Below are 13,648 nucleotides of genomic sequence, written 5' to 3'. Positions count from 1 at the left end.
AGTATTTTGACACTTGCAGGGTATGATAAAGATTCTTGACACTCACACTTACAAAAATAAAAGAAAGTGCAGGTATCATAGATTCATTAAAAGATATGTCAAAACAAGGGAAATTATTTTCCATTAGTTTGATACACGTTTTCCATTACTCTGTTTTCCGTTAGTCTGACATGTTTTCCGTTAGTCTGACACATTTTCCGTTAGTCTGACGTGTTTTCCGTTAGTCTGACATGTTTTCCGTTAGTCTGACACGTTTTCCGTTAGTCTGACACGTTTTCCGTTAGTCTGACACGTTTTCCGTTAGTCTGACACGTTTTCCGTTAGTCTGACATGTTTTCTGTTAGTCTGACACGTTTTCAGTTAGTCTGACATGTTTTCTGTTAGTCTGACACGTTTTCTGTTAGTCTGACATGTTTTCCGTTAGTCTGACATGTTTTCTGTTAGTCTGACATGTTTTCTGTTAGTCTGACACGTTTTCCGTTAGTCTGACATGTTTTCTGTTAGTCTGACACGTTTTCCGTTAGTCTGACACGCGTATCATATATCCAATGCATACTTTCTGGAGTTCATTAGCATGCTGTGTCCAATACATTAGCATATCTCTGCCAAGTTTAATAAACATTAGCAAAATAGGGAGGGGGGGGGGGCTGTTTTGAATATATGTATGAATAAATAGTTGACACTTACTGGATTACTAGCAGCTGAGGCACATCTTTGTGTCAAACCATCAAAAGTACTGCATAATATCTGATGTTCTGATGGGATTGGTGCTTTCTCTTTAGGAGGATCTGGTTGTGGTTGACTTGGCTACGAACACAAGACAAAAAGAAATAACAATTATAAAAAGTTGTTAGATTTCTCTCTGTAAATATTGTATAACAGCTCTGGATTCTACATCAGTTCTACAACCCCTAACACTCATGTAAAGTGATTTCACGGTGAGCCACACAGGTTCTACAACGACTAACACATGTAAAGTGATTTCACTGTGTACCAAAATCATTTCATATCAGGCGTGTAAGTACTTAAGTTTGATAACATTTTGACCTCTATTTCAAAGAATTGTATGGTGACAACTGATTTTAACTGAGAATTGGTTGAAGTTTTCTTGAATAAAGTAGAAGCAAGGTGCAGTTCACATTTTATTTATATGCAATCTATACGTAAATACAGTTACATTGAGAAGACAGGTAACATTTAGAATCTAGAATAATATGGAGAGATCAGAGTTGCTTTGTTATCAGTACCTTTCAATGCGCACACACGCACACACACACACACACACACACACACACACACGTACACACACACACACACACACACCATGCTCTGTTATAGTTCAGAGTCAAATCCAAACATCTGGAATGTTAGTAGGACTGACATGTTTGCATAGATTATATTATTTGAAAGAGGAATGATATAGATATTACTGAATCAACTATTTGAATCATAGACCCTACACCTTTGACTCTATGTTTGAATGAAAGTAGCAAAGTGGTCACACATAGGATCTATGTTTGAATGAAAGTAGCAAAGTGGTCACAATGAACAGTAGAATGATTACACTATTATAGCATGCCCTCTGAGTTGAAGATTGTACCAATGCAATTATTACGTAAAGAAACCTAAACTGCTTAATTTCAACACCACCATATTCTTACAAAATGGAACTACACTACATACTTTATAGGATATTCTACCAGTGTTCTCCCAAGAATAAAATGAAATATTTGGGGATCTCAAAACAAAAATATATTGCTATAGTACCTGAAAAAATAGCACCAATGGCATTGTAGCACAACTGTATTTGGCTGTTGCTATGGACATGGTCTTGTTGCTAGGGATATTTGCATACATTTTTGGACTCTTTATTGACTTGCCTACCCTTTCCATTTTTCATCTTTGCAATATAAACCATCATTTAGATGTTGCTATGGACATGGTCTTGTTGCTAGGGATATTTGCATACATTTTTGGACTCTTTATTGACTTGCCTACCCTTTCCATTTTTCATCTTTGCAATATAAACCATCATTTAGATGTTGCTATGGGCATGGTCCTGTTGCTAGGCATATTTGCATAAACTAAAAACCTTTGGTCGCTTTAATACCTAACTATCCGTTATTTCTGTAATATGCATTGTCATTTCACTGTTGCTAAGGGCATGGTCATGGTTGCTAGGGCCAATTGTGTTGAAATACTTTCAACAATAACTACAGAATAATACCTCCAGAAAACATCCCCACCAAGCTTCAACCCCCATGCAGTTTCAAGATATGTTTTTGACCAAAATTGAGATTACACCTAATTTGCATACTGCTGATGGGATCATGTCATGAACACTTCTTAATCTAAACACTCCTAACAATGCTCCCACCAAATTTCTATCTAATCTACTCAGTAGTTTTGGAATTACAGCTTTTGAACCAAAAACACAAATGTTAGCCCTAATTTGAATATCTCTAATGGGATCATCATGTAATTAATACTTCTTAATCTCAACACCCCTAAGAATGTTCCCACCAAATTTCAGATTGATCTGCCGAGTAGTTGTGGAGTTTACATTTTTTGACCAAAAATCACATTTTTTTACCCAAATCACACACCGATGGTAAGATCATTTGATTTGAACAATTTCCCAGGTAATATACCAACCAAATATCATGGCAATCGATCCAGTGGTATTTGACTGTAAGTTGTTTACACACACACACCTCCACATACACAGACAGACATACAGACAGACAGATATACTTTGCCATACCTGTAGCACTACTGAACCTTATCAGTTCAGTTGCGCTAAAAATGTTGTCTTCTATTTTTTCATGACAGAAACTTGTACATGTATAATTATATTATTCCCAACATTTTTCCATTCAAATGGAATATTGTCACTACCCCTCTCAAACTTGTAGTAACAAGGCCCCTTAGTTTACTCATATTTTTTTATATATAAAGCAATGGGAATAAATTGTTGTCAAAAATCGAAAGGTGGAGCCCATAAGTCTTGCCTACGGAGAAAGCCCCTATTTGCTGCATGCAAGAAATGAGGTAAAACTCATGCAAGAATACCAAATCATTCTTAAATAATTTAAATCTCTCAGTGAATAAAAATAAGATAGTGCATTGTATTGCAGTTTATATGTGCTATGTACCAACTCAAATAAGATGTACTAGAGTATCAACTTGTACTGACCATACTTGTTTGTATTGAAGGATACACAGGTACTTGCTGCAAATGTTGACAAACACAAACAAGATAATTGTTACAATGAAATCCAACTAACCAGCATGAAAGGAATAGACACAACTGTGATTTTCAAGATAAACTCAATTGATAAGACCCCTGTATATAAACAATTACACTCTTTGGAAAATTCAATTCAAACAATCAACACCAAGTGTAGTATCTGATAACAGGAGGTTGTAAAATACAACATGCCGATATCTAGACGCAGTGAAGTTGACCATACTAGAAACACTATTTTTATAGACAATCTTGCAATACAATGGATTGAACCTTAGACTGAGATTGAACACAAGACATCTATTTTACGATCTCCTGTTATCAGATACCACACTTGGTGTTGATTGTCTGAATTCAACTTTCCAATGAGTGTAATTGTTTATATACAGTGGTCTTATCAATTGAGTTTATCTTGAAAATCACAGTTTTGGGTATTCCTTTCATGGGTCATGTGAATTTCATTTTAATGTAAAGAAATATAGGAAATACTAAATATTGAGTAAGAGAAACAGTGAGCAAAAGCAAAGGAAAGAAGGGTTAGTATTAATAATTGTTGACAAGCAAGACTTGGTTTGGCAAGCAATATAATTAGACCAGGAGTTCAAAGTTATTTTTTATTTACTTTTAGGGGCATATTTAATGTAGAAAGTGACCCAAGGACAAAAGAGAGAAAATAGGTAAAAGAGAAAATACTAGAGAGTCAGTCACATGTGCTTACAAATAAAAACCTTGGGAAAGTTTTCAGGAGAACTTTCATAACAATCCTTAGTCAGTCAGGACACAACAGTCTCAAGATGAATTCTAGGGAGTATTTGCATTTACGTGGCTATCACACCTTCCTGACTCAAGGATAGGTAAGAGTTGGAAGGCCTGTTGGCTTTTTTGTCTCTTTAAAATCATAGTAAGCAAACACAACATAAATGCATAATTATACAAACACAGGTATAAGCTATAAACAGTTATACAAAATAATTATGCTTTGTGCCACATGGTAACTGTTGTCATGGTAACCACACATGCTTGCATTGTTGTTATCGCTGCCTTTACTCTGTGTTGTTGTCATGGATACCATTCTTTCCTGTGCTTTTGCTGTGTTTCTCCCTATAGTGTTAAGTGTTACCTGTGTATTGATTGGATGTGTAAGTTCAGACGGGGGAAGTATAGTTGACGGAGTATGCTCCTGGTAAGCAGGTACAGGACTATATACCTGAGAAGTCTGTGCATATGCTGTTGGTGCACCTGGTGCATCTTGATTCACACCTAGTGGTGATGGCATTTCCTCTTGGGGTACACCAAATAGTGGGGCAGTGATTGGCTCTGGGGCAACATATGGCTGTTTCGGTGTAGCCTTCTAGCAAAAGAAAAATGCAAAGAGAAAGTATTAACACACTAAATTGTGGGTGTTTTCTCAAATCCAGATTGTCAACAAAACTGGATATAAATTGAATGCCTCTTGTAAGGTTTTGATCGACTTTAGCTAACTATTTCAATGTTAAAGGGAAACTGAATTTACTATGATAATATATGACTGCACAGAGAAGTGTTGGCTGTTTGACCTTGAAGATGACAGTCAAGGTTAAAGGTCAAGTTCTAAAAATTAACGGTTTCCTTAGATAACATGGGTATAATCATTTGAATGGAGTCTGTATTAGGTAAACAGCATGGATTATTATAACAAATACGGCAGTCAATCAGCTTTTTTTTTTTTAAGTCGTAAAATAGAATGACATGTAACTGTTCCCTTTAGTACTTGACATTTGAATTATACAGCAGCAAATCACATCAGCTTTCATGCCATATTTTGTATATCATGTGACCTAAATCTTGTGTAGCCATTCTGTCTGCCATACAAGATACAGACAAAAGACTCAATAATCAAATAAATGTATCCAGACTCAGTGTTCTCAGTTTGATAAGATCAGTGTTCACACCATTGAATTTGTATTATTAGGTAAAGAGTGGATATCTCTCTTAGACACTGCCAAATCCACCATGTGTATTGAAAGACTACAAATGTGTGAAATGCTAGTGTTGTTGTAAACAATAATTATCAACTTGTTAAGTGTCAACGACCGCTTGTTATGTTGTGATTGGCAGTTTATGTACTATGTAAATTATAGGATGGTTGCTTTGCACAAGCTCAAGACAACACATAGTCAACAAACTTCAAGCATGACAGCCTGAGTTCCAAGCATGGCAGCCAGCGTTCCAAGCATGGCGGTATCAACATGCTTGCGCTATGCTAAGGAGAACACTGGAACTTTTACCTTTTTACTAGATCTGATGTATGGAGTATCATTCCATCCTGGTGCCACTTCTGATGCAGGGGGCATAGTAGGCTGTTGTGATGATACACTGGGTGCCCCTGGGGTGGGTCCTGCTGTTTGGCTGTATCCAGTTTGATCTGGGGTCATGTAAGGTTGACTGGTAGAGGGCGCTGTACTGGTACTGTAACTACTCGGTGTGCTAGAAAACATACTACTTGGTGTTGGTCCATATGATGGAAAGCCTGGTTGTGCTTGACTGTAATTGGGTTGAGAACTATAGCTATAACTCTGCACTTGAGTACTTTGTGGGTATGTTGGGTACTTGCCACCAAAGCCACCCTGTTTTGAGTAAATGTTTGGAGAACCTGATTCAGCAGTTGTAGGTGGAGTGCTATCATAGGCCCCACCAGGCTGGTTAGCAATCTGATCTTGATAAGCAAATTGTTGTTGTGATTTTTGCTGTGCCTGAGACATAACTTGTGAGGCATAATATTGACTACTTGAAACAGTGGTTGTTTGGAATGAATTAACTCCAACACTCTGTAAAATAAAACAAAACACTATTCAATCAGTCATGAATTCAAATCATACTACATCAGATAATACACCTTGGCCATTCACTCCTTAAATTTATTTCTAAAATGGGATTACAATGTCAATTAGACATATAATTAGCAGTCATAAACCAATCAATATATGTCTTTGAACTACATTGTAACTAGTTCTGGCATATCAACCAATCAAATTGGACATTACAACCACATTTACACCTTTTTTGATAAAATATTGTCACTGTCACTACCTAAGCAGTTTTACTATTGGATAACCCAAACATCTGAGATTGATTCTTTATCAACATTAAGGAAGTTAGGGATACACAAAAGTCAAATTCCCTGGGTGATTAACACAACATATAACTGTGATCACTGGGTGATTAACACAACATATAACTGTGATGACAAGTCATGCATGCTATCTTAATGTTCTGTATCTATAACTGTGATCACAAGTCATGCATACTATCTTAATGTTCTGTATCTATAACTGTGATCACAAGTCATGCATACTATCTTAATGTTCTGTATCTATAACTGTGATTACAAGTCATGCATGCTATCTTAATGTTCTGTATCTATAACTGTGATCACAAGTCATGCATACTATCTTAATGTTCTGTATCTATAACTGTGATCACAAGTCATGCATGCTATCTTAATGTTCTGTATCTATAACTGTGATCACAAGTCATGCATGCTATCTTAATGTTCTGTATCTATAACTGTGATCACAAGTCATGCATACTATCTTAATGTTCTGTATCTATAACTGTGATCACAAGTCATGCATGCTATCTTAATGTTCTGTATCTATAACTGTGATCACAAGTCATGCATACTATCTTAATGTTCTGTATCTATAACTGTGATCTCAAGTCATGCATACTATCTTAATGTTCTGTATCTATAACTGTGATCACAAGTCATGCATACTATCTTAATGTTCTATATCTATAACTGTGATCACAAGTCATGCATACTATCTTAATGTTCTGTATCTATAACTGTGATCACAAGTCATGCATACTATCTTAATGTTCTGTATCTATAACTGTGATCACAAGTCATGCATACTATCTTAATGTTCTATATCTATAACTGTGATCACAAGTCATGCATACTATCTTAATGTTCTGTATCTATAACTGTGATCACAAGTCATGCATACTATCTTAATGTTCTGTATCTATAACTGTGATCACAAGTCATGCATACTATCTTAATGTTCTGTATCTATAACTGTGATCACAAGTCATGCATACTATCTTAATGTTCTGTATCTATAACTGTGATCACAAGTCATGCATGCTATCTTAATGTTCTGTATCTATAACTGTGATCACAAGTCATGCATGCTATCTTAATGTTCTGTATCTATAACTGTGATCACAAGTCACCACAAACGATCATTTCTGTAACTTACCTGTTCATATTTTTGTTGTTGTTGTTGTTGTTGTTGTTGTTGTACATTTTGTACTGGTTCAGGTACAGGTTCTGATCTGACATGTATTTTGTTGAATGGGAATGGTGGTACCTGCTGACCTGCTGCACTGTTACCTTGTGCCCAGTACAGACGATCTTGTAATTCTAATATTGTTTGCTGTAAACATTCAAATATACACATCATAAGTTACAACTAGGAAGACATTTCTACAGCTAAAAGATAAGTGTCTTAAATAAATAATACACATGTTTGGTACACCCTACTTTTGCACTTTTGGGATACAAAGGTATTCAGAATCAATTAATGAATAGTAAAAGTGCCAAACTGTCATGCCAACTGCAATCAGCAACGAAACATTTTCCATCATTCACATTTCTCTTGGTGTGGATTGAAACCTTGGAAGAATACTTCACAATTGTTGGCACACATGTTGTCTTTACATGTAAAGGCCATGGTCAGATTGGGATTAAATTTTGGGTGTAATAAACAGTTGTCTAGAATGCAGAACTAAAGAAAATGTTGGTCCTGAACAAAAAGACTGATTCTACATAATCCTTATGGCTTCACTGACAAGACAGTAGTAATCCAAATAACAGGATTCCAATATTAGTCTTGAATACTTATTGACAGATACTATGGATTTGGCTTTCACAATATTAACATTGACACGAGATAGTCACAACTACACAATCTTGTAATAATCCTACCTCTTGAGATTGTCCCAAGTACTGCATGGCAGTACCAAGACTTCCTTGTGCAGCAAGTAGCTTGGCATACTGACTAAGTTTGTTGGCTAAAACTCCACTGGTTCCTTCACTGCCACGGCCTTTTCTCTGTTCTACAGCTCGTTTCAAAATCATCACTTTTTCAATCAGGTCCTTAACAAGTAATGGCATAGACAAACTATTCAAAGTGTACTGAACACATGATAGACTGTAAGATACGTCGTGACGTTTTGCCCTCGACAGCCTTGCCTGATGTTTGAGGGCGCCCCGTAATGGCGTACCTTACAGACTGAATACATGACTGGTAATTTTAAATACTAGGTGTTCTATACTTTCCATAGTGTGGTCATTATTTTAAACAAGCTTTACATTTTATAGGACACAAAATATAGTTAGGTTTTTGCTGGAGTCTTTCTGGCTCTCCAATACATATGTGGACTGTCTGCTGGGTTGATTATGTAGTTGTAGTAAACCCTGACTGATTCATACAGTGAGGTGTGTACAAAACAAGTGGGGTGTGAAAAAGAAATCTTTAAGAGGTGAATAGAGTGATAGAGAGATTACACAGATATTTCACTGTATTTCCTGAACAAATAGATGTGAATGGGTCAAAATAATATAAATATACATGACAGTTTTGAAAGCCCCCCTTACCTGTAGTGTTTGTGGTGAACTGTTATTGGCTGATAACTTAGTCCAACATGACACTAAATTATCAACATTACCAGAACTAATATAACACAAACAGGCATTGGCACTCATTGCACCATCTCTCTCACTTTCAAGACGTTTTCCAAGAGCATCTACAAGACATGAAAATAATAAAATGTGTTATTTGTCAATTATTAAAGAGTACATTTTTTTCTTTCTTATGGGTGGAAGTCTGTGTGTGTGTCTGTCTGTCTGTCTGTCTGTCTGTGTCATCGCTTTCTACATAATGGCTTGCTCAATTTAAACGAAATTTTGAAGACGTATTCCGTAGGGTAATGGCAAGACTTGATTAGGTTTTGGTAAAAATCCCGTGAATATTAAGGTGTTTGTGTGGGCTAGGACGGCAGGTGAATTTATCAATAAATCTATGTAAATCCACTCATACATTTTTATTTAGACGCACTGGAGTCGGAACAAGCAAAGGGCATACTGCCAATAAGCAGTAACACAGCCACAAACTTTGACCAACTAAGAGTAATTGACATTTTGCTGGGGAGTCTGATGCGCCCTCTACGACAACTTCCTGAGTAACACACACGGGGAGTGTGAGAGTCTGCCGTAAAGATGTTTTAGTATTTGTAAAACGTTGAGTGTCGGCATTTTTGTCAATTGTTATAAATTTAAAGAAGAAGAAAAAAACGTTTGATGGATGACAATTTTTGTCATCGTGAGCATGTGCTTCTGACAGAATCAGGTGCCCGCAGAAGTATCGCCCACACTCCGAGTTTAGCATAAGTTCAGAAGTACGGCGTCGATGTATTATGTACACACGATCTCGTCAAATGATTTTCCTTCCACGTTTTGTTTTTCAAAATTCGGTGAAGGCTGTTTTATGATTGATTAAACTTGTTCTATTTCCAAAACCCATGGTGTCATCTCTGAAAGCAGTCAAACTACATGTATTACTATTCACGTCGTATTCGTTTCTAGACTTAGGCAAATATAACACCACCGTGTCACATGGCGAGTACGGGTTCACATCGACACAACCACAAGCGATGTATTTCAAAACAAGACATTGAGAATGACATAGTCCCCGCTATGATTGGGTTTTAAGGAATTATCACTACTCTGATCACGCAACAACACTTGTGAACCTAAATCAAACAGACTTAGATATGTTGTGTTTGCTTGTTGGACATGGAACATGCCTACAACAATAAAGGATTGGTCGGGTATGGGGGATTGTATCACAACGAAAATGGATATGCACATGTATGTCATAGAACACTGTCCTAATACCAACTTTGAATGTGATCTGTTCAAGCATGTCTGAGTTATGGCTTTGGACATAGAAAAATCGCAAACAAAATGGCTGCCAGGTGGCCATATTGTATCGTATTACAACGACAATGAATATGCACATTTATGTCATAGAACACTGTCCTAATACCAACTTTGAATGTGATCTGTTCAAGCATGTCTAAGTTATGGCTTTGGACATAGAAAAATCGCAAACAAAATGGCTGCCAGGTGGCCATATTGGATCGTATCCCTACAACAATGAATATGCACATGTATGTCATAGAACACTGTCCTAAAGCCAACTTTGAATGAGATCTGTTCAAGCATGTCTGAGTTATGGCTTTGGACATAGAAAAATCGCAAACAAAATGGCTGCCAGGCGGCCATATTGGATCGTATCACAACAACAACGAATATGCACATGTATGTCATAGAACACTGTCTTAGTACCAACTCTGAATGAGATCTGTTCAAGCATGTTTGAGTTATGGCTTTAGACAGGGAAAATTTGCAAACAAAATGGCTGCTAGGCGGCCATATTGGATCGCATCATGAAACAAATTGACGTGCATATGTATGCCATTGTATGTTGCCCCTGTACCAAGTTTGAACAAAATCGGTCCAGGCATCTCCAAGAAACGGCTGCGGACGGACAGACGGACGGATGGACAGACGGAACCCAATCCATAAGTCCCCGTCCGGGACTTCGTCTGACAGGGACTAAATAGCTGTGTACTTCTCAACCATTCATTGCTTCAACATTACATTCAGGTTGATCCCTATATGTTTGTGTATGGCCAATGTGAAAGCAGTGAAAAGAAATCCAGTTGAAGTGAAACTCAATGACACATGGTATCTACATTTTGTTATTATTCTTTGCAACAATCTCTACAGAACATTGTTCCTATATCTGGCATGACTAATTTATGATTTTAATACTTGTATCTTTGAGATATAGGGGACTAATACATCTTTGAGATATTTAGGGGACTAATACATCTTTGAGATATTTAGGGGACTAATGTATCTTTGAGATATTTAGGGGACTAATACATCTTTGAGATATTTAGGGGACTAATACATCTTTGAGATATTTTGGGGACTAATACATCTTTGAGATATTTAGGGGACTAATACATCTTTGAGATATTTAGGGGACTAATACATCTTTGAGATATTTAGGGGACTAATGTATCTTTGAGATATTTAGGGGACTAATGTATCTTTGAGATATTTAGGGGACTACATGTAACATACCTTTGATTGAAATACCTGGATACCGCACTGTGGAGAATACAGTGTTCAATCATACTGCACATTCTAATGCTGTACAATTTGCTAGACACAAGACTTACCACATAAAGTACCAAATTCTTCTGCTTTAGCATAAGTCATCAATGCTGCCAGTGCTTCTGACCAGTTATCTAGCTCACAACAATTCACAATATCTGACCAATCTTTAGTTACAATTGCAGAGATCAACTGAAAAAGAAAAGTTTTAAGGTTTGCAGTCAACATCTGTTATAACAAATATCAGTCACATAAACCTTTTACTGCATTTCACTATATATAGTCTTGGTTACCCAGACTCTCACAGCTGGAGGTTCTGCCTATGAGACCACCCCTAATAAGAGTCTGGGAAAGCCACATTCCAACTAGTACCCCACAATGGAAGTTACACACTACATTTCTTCCAAGCATAAAAAATAGGCTTACGAGGCCTGTTTGTTATTATTATTATCAGTTGCTTGGGAAGTGATTATCTGTAGCAAAGGTACCCAAATCATTCAGCCTGCAATGTTGGATGTGAAGTACTCCCCATGATGCACTGCTCCAGAGGCTACTTCCTGTGCAGGCGAGTTGAACTCTCGTTTTACCAGACTCTCATTTGGGTTGGTCTCGTAGGCAGAGGCTGGTAACATATATATATATATAGCCTATTTTTTATGCTTGGAAGAAATGTACTGTGTAACTGTGTAACTTCCATTGTGGGGTACTATTACGCTCTGCCACTGTGGTATAGAGCACTGTCTTAGCAGATTGATACTCACCGAGTTATATATATATATAAAGGCTGGCAAAAAGAACCAGCTACTTCTTAAGGAATTTGTTTTTGACAAGATTTATAAATCTAACTCCTAGAACCTTTCACATTTTACAGACTGTCATACTTTACAGCTAAAACAAGTCATTGATAATGACATAGTCCCCGCTATAATTGGGTTTTAAGGAATTATCACTACTCTGATCACGCAACAACATTTGTGAACCTAAAACAAACAGACTTAGATATGTTGTGTGTGCTTGTTGGACATGGAATATGCCTCCAACAATAAAGGATTGGTTGGGTATGGGGGATCATATCATAATGAAAATGGAGTCTGAGTTATGGCTTTGGACATGGAAAATTCACAAACAAAAACATTGGATTGTATCACGACGAAAATGGATATGCACATGTATGTCATAGAACACTGTCCTAATACCAACTTTAAATGAGATCTGTTCAAGCATGTCCGAGTTATGGCTTTGGACATGAAAATTCGCAAACAAAATGGCTGCCAGGCAGCCATATTGGATCGTATCACAACGAAAATGGATATGCACATGTATGTCATAGAACACTGTCCTAATACCAACTTTGAATGAGATCTGTTTAAGCATGTCTGAGTTATGGCTTTGGACATGGAAAATTCACAAACAAAATGGCTGGCAGGCAGCCATATTGGATCATATCACGACGAAAATGGATATACACATGTATGTCATAGAACACTGTCCTAATACCAACTTTGATTGAGATCTGTTCAAGCATGTCTGAGTTATGGCTTTGGACATGAAAATTCACAAACAAAATGGCTACCAGGCAGCCATATTGGATCGTATCACAATGAAAATTGATATGCACATGTATGTCATAGAACACTGTCCTAATACCAACTTTGAATGAGATCTGTTCAAGCATGTCTGAGTTATGGCTTTGGACATGAAAATTCACAAACAAAATGGCTGCTAGGCGGCCATATTGGATCGTATCATGACAACAATGAATTTGCACATGTATGTCATAGAACACTGTCCTAATACCAACTTTGAATGAGATCTGTTAAAGCATGTCTGAGTTATGGCTTTAGACAGGGAAAATCCGCAAACAAAATGGTTGCTAGGCGGCCATATTGGATCGTATCATAAAACAAATTGACGTGCATATGTATGCCATAGTATGTTGCCCCTGTACCAAGTTTGAAAAAAATCGGTCCAGGCATCTCCAAGAAACAGCTGCGGACGGACGGACGGACGGACACACGGACGCACGGACGCACGGACGGACAGACGGAACCCAATCTATAAGTCCCCGTTCCGGACTTCGTCCGCGGGGACTAATGATGTAAGCTTGGCATTTCACTCATGTCACATGACATTTACAGTTAAAATGATGTAAGCTTGGCATT

General features: G+C 37.2%; 1 protein-coding gene across 3 annotated transcripts in view; it reads right to left on the bottom strand.

Moving 5' to 3' along the window:
* The window catches only part of LOC144452351 (protein transport protein Sec31A-like), a 68,367-nt gene that overhangs the window by 6,628 nt on the left and 48,091 nt on the right, over window positions 1–13,648 (bottom strand). The window contains exons 14-21 of one of the 3 annotated variants that reach the window (XM_078143439.1): window positions 11,552–11,678; window positions 8,895–9,043; window positions 8,223–8,393; window positions 7,495–7,671; window positions 5,515–6,054; window positions 4,455–4,598; window positions 3,197–3,232; window positions 688–807 (exon numbers count right to left, since the gene is read on the bottom strand). In XM_078143439.1, the coding sequence (XP_077999565.1) occupies window positions 688–807; window positions 3,197–3,232; window positions 4,455–4,598; window positions 5,515–6,054; window positions 7,495–7,671; window positions 8,223–8,393; window positions 8,895–9,043; window positions 11,552–11,678 (1,464 nt within the window). Of the gene's footprint in view, window positions 1–687; window positions 808–3,196; window positions 3,233–4,367; window positions 4,599–5,514; window positions 6,055–7,494; window positions 7,672–8,222; window positions 8,394–8,894; window positions 9,044–11,551; window positions 11,679–13,648 lie in introns of all 3 variants that reach the window. The other 2 variants (XM_078143440.1, XM_078143438.1) reach the window with 2 other exon arrangements.

The sequence above is a fragment of the Glandiceps talaboti genome, chromosome 22 (genome assembly GCF_964340395.1).
Source record: "Glandiceps talaboti chromosome 22, keGlaTala1.1, whole genome shotgun sequence".
In the NCBI taxonomy this organism is placed as follows: Eukaryota; Metazoa; Hemichordata; class Enteropneusta; family Spengelidae; genus Glandiceps; species Glandiceps talaboti.
This window is presented reverse-complemented; position numbering and strand designations above follow the sequence as displayed.